The 17,832-nt window shown below is 39.6% G+C and overlaps 1 protein-coding gene across 2 annotated transcripts in view; it reads right to left on the bottom strand.

The window, feature by feature from the left end:
* Positions 1-16,184, bottom strand: part of fstl5 (follistatin-like 5) — a 151,067-nt gene extending 134,883 nt beyond the window's left edge. Inside the window, exons 1-2 of one of the 2 annotated variants that reach the window (XM_063875755.1) lie at positions 16,117-16,184; positions 15,822-15,965 (exon numbers count right to left, since the gene is read on the bottom strand). In XM_063875755.1, the coding sequence (XP_063731825.1) occupies positions 15,822-15,844 (23 nt within the window). In that variant the 5' untranslated portion in view covers positions 15,845-15,965; positions 16,117-16,184. Of the gene's footprint in view, positions 1-15,821 lie in introns of both variants that reach the window. The other variant, XM_063875754.1, reaches the window with a different exon arrangement.
* Between the last annotated feature and the right edge of the window lie 1,648 nt (positions 16,185-17,832).

Here is a 17,832-nt window from a genome sequence, read left to right as displayed (position 1 = left end):
GTCAAAGTCAGACTAGATGAGCAGACATACCTAACCTTATTAATGTTTCAACATCCTTCTGCTTCTTCCCTACTGTAAAACATATTATCTTCTCCAGCCCTATCCAGTCAAAAGGAATCCCACCTGTACAGCTGAGAAATTGCATTGCATCAGTGGCACATGGGACAGTAGCAGGGATGCACTGGCGTTCCCAGTTTGCTCTCTAAACCAATGATTTCCTAGAGGCTTGTTTGAATTTATTCAGAAAGTCGGCTAGGTCACTGGAGGGGAACTTGAAGTCAGCAGATAAACGGCTCTGCTTTTTCCCTCTCACCATATGCTTCAGCTGACACAGTCCTGACCTCCTGTGTGCGCATCTCTTTAAGCTCGCTCAGCGGTATTTCTATGTACAGATCAATTTGGTTGGAGCATTACAGTTTGTCTCTGAGATATCTGGAGAACACTGGAGCATCTGCTGTGTGTTTGCAGCCCAAGCACCCCGCTGCAGCATGTCTTATTTGGCAGAGTTATCACGGCACTTCTCATACTCGTACATCCCCGGCAGCACTGTGCACTGATAAAGGGTTCCTTCAAGTTCAAAGCACGTCCAAAACCACGGGCGACACTCTTCCCCCTAGGGTAGTGCTTCCGTTTGGTGCCTTTTTCTTTCCTTACAAATGCAGAAAATACTCTGCCAATTTTACAGAAAGAGCAGTTCCTTACAACAAAGAACACAGGGATCACTTTGAATGTCATACATGCCTAAATGAGTATCTGAAAGAGCACTCTTACTGTATGTCCCTGCATGCATAGATTCAGTCGGAATCATTATAAAGAGCTCCTAACATCATACAGCGACATTATTATAAGGCATCGAGGTGACACCATGTGTCTCAGTAGTCCAGACGTTTATGATGTGCATGAAAATGAAGTTTTGAAAGAAAATGAAAACATGTTCTGGTGAGGAGTAAAGAGCTGAAACAATTCAAACAGACCATGCTTTCTTTCTGTAAGACCTGCCGTCAGTGGGTCAGTTAATAAATGGCAAAGTGGGCTCATAAAAGGGGCTGCAGCACTTGCCTAGAGGTTCGAGACCTCGGCTAGTGAATGTGAGGTTGTAAGCTTATGTGAAGCCCATATAAGCTCAGAGAAACTGGGGTTCAAATATCGTTTTCTTCAGTATATACTGGAGTTTCCTCCTGGGCAAAGCACTCAACCTCAATCTATGAAACTACAAGATGGTCAAAAGCATGAGAAAGACACTGAGACGTTCTTCTATATTTACAAAATAATCCTATGTATATAATCTTAAGAAAGAGGGGGTTCTTTTAAATAGTATAACAACCTTTTTATTTCATTTCATATTTCCAGCCTCAGGCCTCGTAACTTTAAACTGTAAACTGTGCAGGAGCGCTTTGTAGAGTAGTAACCATAAATTAAATGGAACTTATAGTGTCTGTAAATATATTTAAGGCTCAAATCTTTAGATTCACGTTTAAAGAATAGATCTATAATAAAAAGATTTAAACATCGACCCCCAAAGCTCTTCAATTCACCTTCAGGCTGCACAAATCAAATTTGCTCATTTGAACAACTGTAACAACAATTACTCAGATTAGAGGCCTCGGCTGGTAATTCATTAATGGTAATATGCAGAATATTGTTATTTCAAGAACACCTGCCAACTTTTTGAATGTGCTTCACAAAATTTTGCCTGATTATAAGTAAATAACATTCTAACAACAACTAAAACAATGCAACTCGAAGTCCATGTTGGCTCAGAGGTATTGAGACATTCTTAAAAGTGCCATTGAAATAAAAAGCAATATGTGATATAGTACATAGTTTCAAAAAGGAAAATTAGAGGACATTATTGAGTTATTGAGAAAAAATATAGCTTGCTTTTTGCAGTTCTATGGTATATTAGGGATATTAAATCAAATGTTTTCTTACTTTGCAGTTTAAGTCCTGGTTGTTTATCACTGTGTTTATCACTGTGCAGTTAAAGGAGACTACTGGTATAGTTTTTTTTATTCTTTTTGGCAACAACTTTGAGCTACGTCTTTAATTTTGCAGGATGTTGGCACTGCCCAGATAACTTGTTACAATGTCAGTCGAATTCTGTCAGACTTTTATTGATGAAGTTTGAGGTTGTGATAATGTCTTTCCAGGTATGTTGGCTATCATTTCACATGATAACTGCCCCATCCCTGTTTATTCCAAGCTGTTGCAGCAGCTGGAAACATAAAATGCATTACTTCCTGTGCGCCGGAGGATTCTTCCTCAGAAATAACAACAACAACAACTCTACTATAAACCAGGTGCTTCGAGCCTCCAATAAAACCGAAAGCTGTCATGAATAGGATATTCAAAATTCTCAGGTATCAATTGGCAATACCGAGTAAAAACGCTTTTCCTTTTCTCAGCAGGAACCTTTTCTTGAACCCAGGAATATTATTAGAAAATATTTTGACTGCAGCAACCCTGGATCACAGTTTCTGCTCCCCAGGTAGTACTATCTGACAGGTCAGGATTTTGAAGTGGTGTTTGTACTAAAGGTCACTGACACAGGTCTAGAGGCTGCCAGTACTCATGCAGCATTTATTCAGGCTGCAAGGAAGCAGTTTGCCTGTATGGGGTATTGGTTTTGTTGTTTTTAATATGTAAATCATAGTTATAAAGCTGAATTTCCAAAATTGTAGAAGGACTCAACGGTAAGACTGATTGCTCTGCAGATGTATGACTTGCCTTTTAGTTTCAAAGCATGGATATATGAGAACTGCATATAGCTTTGAAGGTGGGTCCCTGTTCCTTCCTATAAAAGTTACGCATGAAATCCAAAATGGCCTGACTCTCAAGAACATAAATACCTGGATATAGGGCCATGCATGGAGCATCTGAGTTTTCCCTAAGCCCTGCCATCAATCGACAGCGTCACATCAGGTCTTGGCTCAGTCAAATGAATGGAGAGGATAATCAACTCTAGATTTGACTTTTTGGATGACTTAAATAAGGGCTATTCAGTTGATCATACTGGGTAGTTGATTGAGCTCAGATAAATAACAATTTTCCACAGATTTACAGGCAACTCTTTCCCAATGTTGGTCAATGGGCAGTATTTTTGGGCCCAGTGACGTCACCGAAGTTGTTGAAGGATCATTTGGCCAATACGAAAATGTACTTCAATGCCCAGCGCACTTCCTGGGGGCTTGGTTAAAACTCCCAGCAACAACTTAACAACTCAAAAGCCTACACACCATTCTTGAGGAAGTGCAAACAAAAATTACACCACAATAACTTGAGTTCCTTAAATAGTGTAGTTCATGTGTTTGGTGTCTGAAGCCATTAGCTCCTACGAATATTTGGTATAAAATCCCACGATAACCTGATTTAAATTAACTGAACTGAACAAAAAAAACAGTTTTTATCTGAGTTTTTATGGAATTCAAATCTTGACATCACATATCTCATAATTCCTCCTTTTTCATTAGGAAAACTTGGCAATGTGAACAGTCTTGCAATCTGCCAAGAATTAGTCCATTCGAGGCCACCTTCGACACAAAACCGTCATTGTGTAATCACCACCCATTCATCTAAAATGACATGGTGACAGATGTTTCGTAGAGGGGATGTACGGCGCCTTTTTGCTAGGAGAGCACTTCCTCTGCAGACGCCCAGCTGTGCAGGCAGCTGTATCTGCCAACAGCTAACGTGCATTCTGCTTTGAGTGCAGCCTCTCAATTTCCTGTCGTCTCCATATTTGTAAGACAAAGTTACATTTAGCATATTAAGCTTTCGTTTCTTCATAGACACATATGTGACCTTTAGATTATGCTCTAGTTGTAGATGATGTATAAGAAACCCTAAGGACTAATAACCAAGTAAATTTCTTTACTTTTAACCTTAGAGATAACTAAAGAAGTGGTTTTATGTCAAAGTTTTCTGAAGCACACCTCAGACAGACTAATGTTCAAAGGGTGAATTGCCAGTGGAAGTCTTCATTAACTGTATCCTGATATCCACAGCTGAAATAATGAGCAACAGCGGCTAGGACATGAGAAAATAGTTGAAAAGAGTCGCTTTTTTACAAAGTGAGGATTCGCTGTATTTCTTTCTTTTCATCTGAGGAGCAATTTTCACAAAAGGGGATTTCTTTGTGGAGCTTAAAATGAGTCCAAATAGTTGAACCAAATCTGAACAGGCTTTGAAAAACAGCTGAGGTCCAACCCTGGCACAGCCTTAATCATCACTTAGATATTCTGGATCACGTCCAAAAAAAGAGGCACTTGACTTCCTAATGCCTTTCCATAATCACCATGATATATTAAATATGACCACTAATGCTAATGGACTAATTCATTAACTAAATGAATGAGTTAGCTTGAAATATTAGCCTTAATTTGTGTATATTTTATGTCGTAATTGTCATCATATAACATTTGGGTGTTAAAAACTACTCTGTGCGGTGTTGTGAAGCATGGAGGAGTTCAACTAATTTGAGTTTGTCTGAATTGGTATGCAAAAATATGCATCGAGGTGCTCCCACATCCAACCACACCATTCAATAATCTGCAGTATAAATGACATAAAAGACATCAGCAGCGGTGGAGGAAGTATTCCGGTCCTTTACTGTAATGAAAAGTTCTAATACAACACTGTAAAAGTACTCTGTTCAAGGTCAAAGTACTGCAATGAGTCGGCAAAAGTATTTGAGGAGGAAGGAAAGTGTAACACTGTCCGGGGAAAAAAAGACAGAGTGAATAAGTGTGTCCTTAAAAAGTGTCCAAATATAATTTTATTATCTTCATACTTTTTCATTTTAGTAAATCAATCAATTAACAAATGTTTAAATGTGAGTACCAGGGCATCAAATATTTTCATCTTCCAAGAAGATTATGATTTTTTCATGAACTTTTACAGAAGTATTTCATTGTTAAACTCTAACTATTCATATTTGTATTGTTTTCCTCTACTGGGACATGTCTCCATGCTTTAATGTTTGAAAAGCTCTTATTTTTCTCATACTGCCTGTGCTGCAGCATCTCTTTTCACCCTCTGTCTGAAACCAGAGCCCAGTCTGCTCTGACTGGTTTGCTGACCCACTCTGTTGTGATTGGTCAACCGCTTAGCAAAGTCCCGCCCCTTAGCCTATCACGTACAATGTGGTTGAGTGCTAGCCAATAGAATCAGGAGTGTTTCCTAATGATGTCAATATTTTCAGGAAGTAAAGAAATGAGGCGTTTCAGGCAGTGGAGGAGTGTGTGGGAGAGAAAACTCCCTCTGGAGTGAACCGAGGGAGTTTAGCCTTTGCAGACCATTTACATTTACAGCTTAATAGGGTCGCTTTAATAATAAGCCAGTGTGATTCAAGAAGCTGCCAAAATAAGACTGAGATGGAGATTAATCTGAGTGTGACAGACTGAGGGACTTGCTGCCACCTCATTACCTGCTGTTGAGGTGCACTTAACCTCCCAATGGCTCCAGTGGGGTCGCTCAGTGAAGTAGATAAAAACTTTGGTTATTCGGGGCATCTCTCAGGTGTGACTGTGTCTTTTGAAGCATGCTGTTGCATTCACACTCAGCGAACCTCGTCTATGAGTGTTAAAGTGAAAAGCTGCTGACATCGGAGAGTTTGAAAACACATTAACACATTGTTCTTCTTATCGTTTTCATTTTCAGCAACATTAATTGTGAATGGGACGTAGTCACGTGAGACATAGCAATGGCAATTAATCACACGATTGACAATTAAAAGTGACAGTTAAACCTCCAGTACAGCTACTTAATGGACCTGAAAGGTGAGATTGTTTTGAGCTGCATCCAATGAGGATTAGGGGGAAGCCAGGGACGGATCACACACTTCTACTCACAGATATATATACTTGATTCTGATTGGTCTATTTGGACATTTCAGAGTTTATTAATACAGACCACTGCAAAGCATAACATTACTGTTGCTAACAAGGATCAAGGGACAATGTGCATTCATATAAATCCACAGAAAGAAGTATGGTGGATAGTCAGCTATGGACAACAAACACCAATCAGAAAACGATGCAGAGGAGTTTTTGAACAGCACTTTTATATTTGTGAAGAGCACAAACTTTGGATTCACGATGGTCAGAGAAAACCACAGAAAAAGATTCACAGGAAGGAAACACAAACGGGAACATCAAAATAAGACAGACAGGAAGTAAACACCAGTGGTGGAAGAAGTACTCAGCTCTTGTACTTGAGTAAAAGTAAAAGTACTCAGGTCTTGTACTTGAGTAAAAGTAGAAGTACTCAGGTCTTGTACTTGAGTAAAGTAGAAGTACCAGAGTGTAGGAATACTCTGTCACAGTAAAAGTCCTGCATTCAAAATGTGACTCCAGTAAAAGTAGAAAGTATTCTCATCAAAATGTACTTAAAGTAGCGACAGTAAAAGTAGTCATTGTTTGATTGGTCCATTTCAGAATAATATATCTGATATGTTTTATAATTATTGATCACTAAAGAGTTCTCAGAGCTGGTAAAGGTGCAGCTAGTTTTAATGGCTTTGTATACTGCAGGGTGGCTTGTGAACTTACTCCAGGTGGACTAAAGTCTGATTTAAGGGCTGATTATATTTCACATCATTAATCCAAATCTGTAAAATAACTAAAGGTAACATAAATGAAGTGGAGTAAAAGTACAAACCCGCAAAAAATTGAAATACTCAAGAAAAGTCCCTCCAAATTGTACCTAAGTGCAGTGCTTGAGGTAGTTTACTTAGTACGTTACACTGTTGGACCTTGGTAAACACTCAAATGGTCTGGCTTTGTTTAAAGACAAATGTGAAGAGACTTGGACAGTTACCAAAAACCTCAATCACTATTAAAGTCATTTTAAATTACGTTGTTGTTCAAGCCGTTGGTACGCCGTGCCACTGACTTTCTTCCTTTGCGGACAAATACGAAAGTAAGTACATTTTAAAAAATGAGTCAACTCGTGGGTTGTTTAAGTATGTGGCCGTGAAATAAGCAGGACAATGTGCACCTGTCAAAACTTTAAATAATAGGTGTATCAACTGACTTAAACGTGGTTAAACACCTGCACGGCTCTTTAACGGTGCTCAACAAAGGAATTTCAGATAGAAACTCATCATTCAAAACCCCGTATATCAATCACATCAATTACCCTCCTGTGCATCTACAAGGCTCAGTTCACAGCCACACTAAATAATTAATGCAGACTTCTTAGGATTTGTTGAACCCTCACTTTCACATGGGTTCAAAGCATGTACACCTCTCCCTCTTAAGCGAACCGCCGCTCCGATATCCCTCCCACTCATTAGGCAGGGACGCGCAGCTCCAAATGCGAAGCGGATAACAGCAGAGCATCCCCTGCCACCGGATAGAAGATAATGATGGAGATAGGCCCTTGTGTAAATTTGTTGGCAGCATGTTGTGATGACATAATTCATTATCCCCTGTCCTTTTTATGGGGCTGTTATCTGTTTCATTCAGATATCTATCCGAAAGCATAAAATGTGATTAGACTGAGCTTTGAACTTGTGATGCTGTGTTGTGTCTTCCCACTGAATCCCTTGTGCATCACAGTTACATTTTAGCACAAATGCATCCAGGGAGTGTGTTCTTCTTGTGTGTGTCTTTAGATTACGCCCCTATAGCGGTGTGTTGCCTCTATATGTCTGCTTTCACGACTGTCAATCATCTCTTTTTACGCTCTGATTTGTTTTTGATATACTCCGCCAACTCTATAAGGGTCACACAAACAGATCGTAGTGTGGAATATTTAGTAAATGTGGGAATATGTGTCAGCCAGTGGTGATGGCAAAAGCGGATAAGAAAATGATAGCAACTGCAGAAGCCGAGAGCTAATTCACTTTCAAAGTTAATCTGCTGTAAATCCTAGCAGACAGTCCAAATCCAGGCAGAGAAACTTCTGAAATCAAACGTTGAATTTCAATGATCCTCGTGCTCAGAAAGTAGGTACCTCACAAGGATTTAAAGACAGTCTCTGGAACCAAAACAGGTATTCTGACACCTTATGACTGTATCGATGGGACATGAGTGACATGGGACTAGTGCATACGATGGGAAGAGGTGGAGGGATTTGCAGCCGTGAAAACATTAAGAAAGTCGTGAGGGTAACGAGAGTTCAGCTGGTCAATCACTGGAACGCTAATGAGCCTCTGATGTCTTTCTAACTCAGCAGCCTGCTTTGTTCTCAGCAGGACTGTAGATGTTTTGTGCTACAGAATGGGAGCATTTCCCTGAGCGCTGGGACCGCATCTTGCATTATTTTCTCACAAACAGGATGGGCCGTTGACTCAATTGCACGTTTTCCTTTTTCAGCTTCACACTTTTTTCTGATACAAACAAATGCAGAGAACATGTGTGATTGATCGCTGGATGACAGAATATATAAATTATTTAAGATGTTTACCAAACTTACTGAAACATGTGGCATTGTTGTGACTGAAAAGAATAAATATCCCACTGAAAGCTTTTATGCTGCTTTTAAAACTAACGTTATAAAATCAGCCCATCAAAACAAGGCTAGCTTTTTCCCCTGAATTTTTTGTGATAAGCCAAGCTAAAAGGCTACTGGATATTTTTCTGCAGAGACATAAGATTGATGCTCATCTTTTCATCTAACTTTCTGCATGAAGGCGAAAGGGCGTATTTTTCTAAATGTCAAACATTTCATTTAAAGCTTGACAGCTTGTCAAACGATATCTGATGATGAAGATTGAGTCATACAATTGAACTGAACCGAGTTTTGTCGATAACATTGTTACTCTGGGGCCATGTTACGCTCATTTTCAGGTTCATATTAGTATTTTGCACCTCTACTGGTCTCCATGCTTTAATGTTCAAAAAGCTCTTTATTGTTCTCATACTGCCTGTGCTGCAGCACCTCTTTTCACCCTCTGTCTGAAACCAGAGCACAGTCTGCTCTGTTTGGGTAGCTGGCCGGCTCTGTTGTGATTGGTCAACCACTTAGAGATGTCCCGCTCCTTAGATTCCTTCCTATAGACGGGTAGTGATGTCACTGTTACGGCCGTCTAATGGAGGCGTTTCAGGCAGGGGGGGTGTATGGGGACAGGGATTTCAGCCTTTGCAGACCATTGACATGCACAAAAACCTACATAAAATTCTAAAGGAAAGAGAAACCCCATAAAGCATGATGGGGCTTCTTTAATTAGGCGTACATAAATGTGTTATTGAAGATTTTAATCAAAATGTGTTTCGAACTGTATAAGTATAGTACAGTTGCAGAAAATGTGTGTTTTGGTAAAACTGTCAAAACTGAGGTAACAACATTTCTAAATCAAAGCCAGAACAGCCGTGTCACCCTCGATTTCCACTCTGTATGCTTAGCTGTGCCAAATGTCTGCAAAAGGTGGCTTTATATTTTACACACAGACATGAGATTGATGGTCATCTCTTCATCCAACTTTTGGCAAGAAGGCGAACAGGCGTATTTTTCAATATGTCAAAAAACTTTCCTGACAGCTTGTCAAACTGGATGTTCTGAGAAGGATTGCTTCATATAGTTTGAAATGAGTTGCTCAATGAAGTTAAGTCAAACACATTTTACATTTTGATCAATTAAACTGTTGTTATTGCAAATTAAAACCAAAACGTGTTCGATAAGCAATCGTCAGCTAAGTTTCAGAGGCAAAAAAATAGAATCGACTTCTTTTGCAGGTAATTGTTGTATTTTAGGAATGGATGGCGCTTTGTAAAGAGGATGCATTTATTTGCTCAGTCTATATCATTTATCTTTGATACAACCAGGCAGTCTTGTAAGAAGTGCCAGACAGCTCACTGTGACCAATGCTCGGCTGCCAGTTCGTACTGTATGATAATTTGAACAAATTCATCCTCAGAGAGCGTGCACATTATTCATCAAAGCACTGAAAAGTGATTCTTAAATATATCTTTTGTCATGCACAGCGTTTCTGTCTAGCTTGGCAAAGCATCTAAGAATTATAAACAGCCAACTGTGGCTACCATCAGTTCCGATTTCACCCTGGGTGTCTTTCAAAGCTATTAACAATTAAGATGATTGACAATTATAACACCGCTAAATATTTTACGGATGTTTTACACATCACAGGGGCGAGTTCAGAGTGCACCTATAAGTTCTGAATGACAAAGGGTTGACAGCGGGGACTAGGGCGTTACATGGTCCACATTACAATCATTTATGATCGCAGGAGTCCCGACATACGAGGCAGCGGCAGGAAAGACCTTGACTCTTCTTTTATAGCCCTTTAATTTATAGGCCATTTCGAATGTCCTGAGGTACAGGCTGTGGCTACAACTCTGCAGGAAGAAAGACCTGGCGGAGGTACACTGGCCCTCCCATTGTTAACAATCATTACATAATCAGCCCAATCTGATCTACTGTACTGTGCCCGGGAACAATGTCGTCACACTTGGCCCACAGCGGCAGTGAAAACCGAGCCGCGACCTGCCATTAAAATGCAACGCATGGCCAGCAACCGCCTCCTAAAGTGTCAAACGCTGCAAATAAACAGCAAACAACAGCAGTACTGCATCAAAAACAAACAACCCTACCAACTGAGACATATTTTACTGTACAACTCTCCAAGCAACACTCGCCTGCAGCACACTGACAGGATTAGTGCAGAAACCTAGAGCCGGTTGACCCTCACCCTTTAGTGTTTCTGCTACTTCTATTATCGTCTGACCATCTGCCAAAGAGCACTGAGACAGAGAAAAAGCCGTCTCAATATTTCACCCGGCCTCGGCTTTAAAAGTAGCCACAGAAGCGTTATTCTGTAGCCCTGTACGAAATGGGTTATGACAATAGCAATTTAACAATCCACTCTGACTTCAATCAAGACATGGAGTGGAGGAGGTCATGCTTCAAAAATCCAGAGCTGTTTGAAAAGTCAGGACACAGAGGCTGGTACTGCCGAGATTGATCATGGGAGCGAAATGAAAGGAGAAATAGGCTGTGATCCAGTGGAAATGCCTGACTTGCTAGACTTTCTCATACATCATTACAGCAAGTTAAACACGTGCTAATAATCTAAATTGCATTGTAAGTGTTCTCATCTGCAACTGCGGAGAGGTTTCCTGTTAGATTGCATGCTACAAGCAACTATGCACTCACATAGAAAAGTAGAAAAATGCATCGTGCCCAATTGAGGAAGAAACTGTTTTTCACTCCATCAAACAAACCCACCCCCCCTTGCTTGCCAGAAGACATAAGGATGTCAGGAGGTAGTGTCGCCTAAATATGGCAGCAGGATAACATATCTCAATGTGTGTGGGTCTGCACAATAAAGATTGCACATCTTGGAGAAGGGAACAACAAAGACAGACACAGAGACACAGATGGGAGTTGGCAGCGGTTACAGTTTAGCTCTGAGTGGGAAGAGGGGAGATGGAAGAGGGGAAAGCAGAGTAAGAAGTGTTATTGTTGAGGTGGGTGGGGGCCGAGCTATTGAGATATAACACATCAAACCTTAAAGTCCGCCTCAAGACATGATTTAAAGTTTGTAAAACGACACTGCTATGATTAACATTTCATATATATGAGTTTTACCTAAAGAACTCCAAAATGTGTTTGAAAGCACATTCACTTCCTAATTTCTCCCTCATTGTTTGCGCTAGTTTAGCTCTGGAATGGTGGCTTTTGGCATCTGGTCTATTTTTCCCGTAAGAGGAAACATTGGAGGGATTGTGCTTCACATTTCAGATGAGGAGTTTATGCGCACAAAAATCGGTGACTAGCAAATGTATCAGAATGCTAAGTCTAGTTAGCATCTTCCATTTTTATGTTGTTTGTTTGTAGCTGGTAGAAGCTGACACAGCATTTGTGGCTGTAAAACATCCAATAATATCCACTGGGATTATTTGATCAATAGGGGAAGGAAGCACAAGGGTCCGGTTTAATACCAAAAACTGCAGACTGCTGACAAGACGTTGTTCCTGCTAAAGAATCCTCCCGCTCGACAGTATTTGGTAATATCTGCTCTGTGACTGCTGGTATTTCTGTCACACACAGCTGTTTACTTTTAAATATGCGAGTACCTAATCTAACTTGACATGGGTCTGTTTCAACGCCAGATTGTAGTGAGAGTCTGCACCTGATAAGACGAAGGCAAATACACCTTCAATTGAGTGTTAGGATACAAGTTAAGGTCACACAGTTTGGGTGGCATAAACATCAGAAAAACACATTTTGAGTGGAGGTGATCTGAGACCTTGTGAAATGTGGCCGATGGATGGCTCAGGGTGATGGTTACAGAAAGGAGACTGCGAATGTGGAATCATTCCTTCGTCAGAAAATCGACTGCAGTGTCAGTAAAGGTTGGTTCTTTCAGTGAAAACAAATTAAGGATTTTTTCGAATAAAAATATAAAAAGTTTGATATTTTCTGAAATGTGTTTATTAACCTCCTCGCTAAAGTTAGATGAAATTAATGACATCCGTCGATGGTTTGCATACTTAACTGCATTCTGTAACAGCTTGCTGAATAGCTGAGTGCAGAGACCTATCCTCACCTTTAAACCAGAAACACCTTAGAGAGGATGCGTGAAGTTGCCAAAACGTTGGGTGTTATTTTACATAAGCCCATATTTTCAGATTTGGACGTATCTCTGTGGAAATTGCTCAAATAAGATGTTATTAAGTGATATTTAGAGGTGCTGGTAGAATGATTTTTGGATCTTGGATAGAGCCGGAGTTTCTGTTTCAAGTTAAACGCCTTCTTGCTCTGGGCACGAACATGAGAGAAATATTGATCTCCTCATCCAACTCTCAGAAGATGGAGACTTTTGGAAAGGGTTGAACTATTCCTTTAACTGTTGGGTTTACCACAGTTACAATATAATAATGTTCTCACTCCGCTCCAGTGATTTTCCTTTGGTTTTTATGTGGCCAAGTTTTGAGATCTCCATTTCTGAAATACCTGCCAATACCACCACGCAAAGAAGGTGAATTCAATTTAAGCTCAAAGCATTTTCAAGTTACCTTATAAAATCAGAACTATGTCTATATTCTAAACACTCTGGAATATAATCTACCAAATTCAACGTAAACTGGTTTTACTGGAAATACAGTCTACCAGACACGGATGACAATGTGAATAACATATTTAGTTTGGTCATTTAAGTGAACTTAACATTTACATCAACATCAACAAATTAACTATCAGAGTTTCTCATGTGGAAAGTGTTTAAAGTCTCCATCTGCAAGGAAAGTGCTTTCTACTTAATAGATGCAATTATACTGCCTTATATAATGTACCATATAGATACAAGGCATGCTGTCTTATTCCATTACCTTTTGTTCACAGTTAGTTCAGCAGTGGTATTATGGTATGTGATGGAAAAGCACCTAAACATATTGGATTCTTTAGATCCTGAAGAAGCCTGAAGGTAACAGGCAGAGCAGCAATACAGTCATTTAATCTGCACTCTGGTTGTGTTCAGTTCTGCTTACCTGAGACCTAAGATGTGTGCAGAAAGCCAGTGAAAAAGTAAAATATGCCTTTTCAAACCAGTTAGCTCTTTAAAACAGCATCAAAAAGACTTCTCTGCGAGTGAATGGTAAAGATTTTTGAACTTGCTACAACAACAGGACGTCTGAGATCATCATAAAGACTCTAAAGCTGTGTTATTTTCCATGGCAGTGCATTTATCCTACAGATGCAGCTTTATTGTCGTATTCTTCCAATCTGCCCTCACCTGCTACCAGCTGCACTGGCACTTTGTATTTTTCCTCTCACATCTGAAATGCTTTGATCAGTTTCCCATCATTAATTTCCTTCTTTCTAGTGAAAAGAATTATTGACTGAAAAGCCTTTGCCTCCCCGCGGTGCTACCAGAAAGTTATTGTAATGAAATGAAAAGCATAGCAGCTCCATTAACACCAGTACCTGCTCAGCCGGCACCATCTCCTACCTGTTGTTAAATGGCTTAATTGGATCTGAGATTGGGGGGGAAAGTGGGGAAAAAGCTTTATCGAAACTTACTGGGTAATGTGTTTTACCTATGAGAATATTGTGAACACTTGTTTGGCTTTGTCCTCGGGAGCATGACAAAAACTGAAAGCTTTAGAATCATATTTCTCTCTTACACTGAACATTTGATTATGTCTCTTTCCATTACCGAATGTGTTACATATTGAGGCCAGCACCACTATCAAGCCTCATCACTATATTCTGCACAACACATATATAGTATGTATACAACACATACCGCATAGTTTGAATATGAATTATATAGTACTTGGTTTCTGTTTTATCCAAATCAATTAGGAAGTGCAGCCTTGAAAAACAGATCCAGCCATTCATGTAATGCGCCACTGGAAATAGATTATCTTGTGGTTTCAAAGAGCTTTCACAGATAAAGTGAATGCATTGTGGAAATAGATGGATTGAAACTGGATTGTAAAAAGCACACGGACGGCTGAGCAAGGATCCTGTAGCTTTCCCACTAACTCTGCAAGAATTTCCATTACTGCTGCAATTATGAGAGAATATTGGAGGCATCATATGTGTTCTGGTGCATGGCACGATATGTAGACTGCTGAGTTTGTTTTAATGGACAACCAGCACATTGTTTGTCTTGCCACTTTTACCTCTTACTGTAAATACATAAAGCTGTTACCAGGCTAATCAGGAGTAACACATCTGGAATATACACTATAAAAAACACTATTACAAGTAAAAGTCTTAAATTGAAAATGCTGCTTAAGTAAAAGTGTATGTACTTTAACTGAAAAGTAAAAGCATTTAATGCAGAATAATGACCTTGTGAGTGTTACACTTATTATATTAAGGAAATATACGTTTATATAGGATAATATAAACACTATTCACTATTTATAATTCATCTGTAAAAAAAAAGCATAATTTCTTGTATGAACCGATGATTGTTTTGTCCAGTAAAGCGTGATTTGTATATTGAAGCAACAAAGAACTAAACATGACACATTGCATTGCTTTGAAATGTTAATGTATATATTAAATAGTTGTTGAAGTACCTCAAATGATAATTTAAGTGAATAAAATGCATTACATGTTAGTGTAGTTTGCAGATAGTATGTGTGGGGGATTTCAACACTGAGTTGTATATAGGGAGTTTAAAATGTCTGTAGGATATTTATAGGCAGCAAAATATGTTTCCCCGGACCTACAGATAAGGCTGCTTTATATCCATCAACAGAGAGCTCCTCGCAGGATTTCAGGCAGTAAACCTGAGTCGTATCGATGGCAGAAGTTAATCTGGCTTTACAATAGCTCTGACTCCATCTGCTGCACGATAGAGGCGATAAAAACAACAAAAAGAAACCCTAAATTTAAATCGCAAACCATAATAAAAAAAATAAAAAAACACACAATTAATGTCCATCCCCCTTTTGCGATGGAGCCTGTAAAACAGTGCCAAATGAGTCAGGCGCAAAGCTGAGGATGAAAAACAAAAGTATAATCCCTCTGCTGCTAACGGTGTCACTCAAGGATTACCGTGCCAAGGAAAAAAATAACACACTAAGTACTACGCGGCTGAATTAAAAGCTCTGGGCATCGTGGCGCGTATCCAGTCGTTACAAACGCATTGATTGTGTTACAGTGGGAAGGAAGTGACAGTTATCTGAACTTCACATCTACTCATATCAGATGATTTGAGCCTCCGGGACCCGGAGACAAGAAGGTAAAAAGCCTCAGGCTGTGAGATATTCCCTGAGTTAAAGAGAGTGACCCGGCGGATTATTGGAGAGGAGTTCGGAGATGGTGTGTGTTAAACGAGGCAGAGTGCGGGGACTTCTATCTAAAACACAAAATCCACAACAAATAAAACATTTATTTACCTTTGTGTCCAGACGTTAACCATCCAGGAGTATAATCCAAGCGAGTTTAGAGGTGAAAAGACCCACCAACTATTATTAATCTCCTTCAAATCCACGCTGGTGGTGTGTAATCTCCGATCTGTTTTAGAGAGGGGAAGTTTGCGCCTATAAACAGCCAAAAAGAAGGATGTTAATCCCGTCCCGAAATATCACCAGTGCTCAGCAGAGCGGATGGAGGAGAATGTAGGGAAAATAGGGCGACGTGGAGTTCAGCACCACGGCACAGAAGACAGCTCCGGAGGCGCAGTGATCTCACCTCGGCCGCTTTCGGGTCTCTTGTGCGCGAGGCAGGAGCCACCAGCCCCAACCTCACCTACCGCCTCAGTCCCGACCGGATTTACATACAGGGGGGGAGGGCGGAGCCGAGGAGGAGTAAACCAATCACAAATGTCCCGTAGTAGGCAGTAGAAGCAACCAAACCAGGACAGACTGACACCCGGAATGTGAGGCGTTTTATGAGCCAGAGCCAAACTTGACTGAAATGATAGATATATAGATGGATGGAAAGATAGATATATAGATGGATGGAAAGATGGAAAGATGGATAGATGGATAGATGGATAGTTGAAAAGACATATAATACACAACATAAAATTCTGGATTTACTAGAAATGTTCTCTATAAAGATATACTTCAGCAGTAGAAATGTAGACATGTAAACAAATATAACACATACTGCATACATCGGACAGTAAATCTATTAAATAAAAAATGGGAGGGGGAGGAAAACAGTATTGTTTTATGGCACAACACATGCACATACAGGCCCATGCACAGTGTAAAATGGTGTAAGCACTGTTTTATTCAGTACTACATCACCACACTGTGCTGTTACTGTATGACCTCCAGGGGGTCATCATGAGTGAGAGTGACAGCTAAAAATCAATATTTTTCACAAGTACTTTTTATTTTCCTCACAACCTTTTATTGATTTTTCTTAAACAGAACAGATTCACGACATGATTACAAGACAAAGTGCAAGAAGTAGGCAGTTCAGAAGTAATATAGATTCAAGAAAGACAAGACAAAAGCAGTATGCAGACCAAGTCAAATGACACATACAATTAATAAATAATTAAATAAAATACAATATAACAACAATAATAATAACAATAATAATAATAATATGATAAAATGTGCAATATAAAAGACGTCCCCCAAAACAAATAAAATAGATTATAAAAAATAATAAAATCTCCAAATATAACAAGAAGAAGAAGAAGAAGAAGAAGACTTTTGACTTTTACAAAAACACTTTATTACAGATTTAGAAAATGTACATTTACATCAAATACAACAAAAATCAATTTACCTAGAATAGGTAAATAAAAAAAGCTAAGCCTTAAAAACTTGTGTAAAGTGCAAATCCTCATTCACCACAGAACATACAATGTCTTTATGGCACCAACGTTGTTTAAAAGCTTCCAAGTCCCCGATGTTTTTATAAAAACGATGCTCTAGCCAGAGTCTGGCTCTGATATTGCACAGCCAGATCGCTTTTGCTTCTTGTCCCTTCCTGTTTTCCACTCTGTTCTTCCTACTTAGGTAAATAGCCATTTTTGCTTCACCAGAGAGGTAGTTTAGGAGCTGCCACTTTTCCTTGCTTGTCTTTCTGTATGGAGCCCCCATGATAAACACGCTCTCGGTAAAAGCTATACTAAAAAGACTAAAAACCAATGTTAAAAGAGAGAAGAAACCCGTGAGTCTCTGGCACTCTGTAAAACAGTTTCTCTAAAACCACAAAATGGACACTCGTTACTAACAGCAGGATTAATGATGGAGATAAAATAATTGGAGGCGATAGCGCCGTGTAAAATTCTCCACTGGAGGTCGGCAGTACGTTTTTTTAAGGGGGGTTTGTACAGAATCCTCCACTGTGGGCCTGGTCCGTTTCCGGCACCCAGTCTAGTGCTCCACACAGTGGAGGCCCTGTCCTTCAGTCCATTTTTGTTTATGGTTTTTACAATGTTCA

This window comes from Eleginops maclovinus, chromosome 23 (genome assembly GCF_036324505.1).
Source record: "Eleginops maclovinus isolate JMC-PN-2008 ecotype Puerto Natales chromosome 23, JC_Emac_rtc_rv5, whole genome shotgun sequence".
Classification (NCBI taxonomy): domain Eukaryota; kingdom Metazoa; phylum Chordata; class Actinopteri; order Perciformes; family Eleginopidae; genus Eleginops; species Eleginops maclovinus.
Note: the sequence above shows the minus strand (reverse complement) of the source record. Positions and strands in the feature narration are given on the sequence as shown.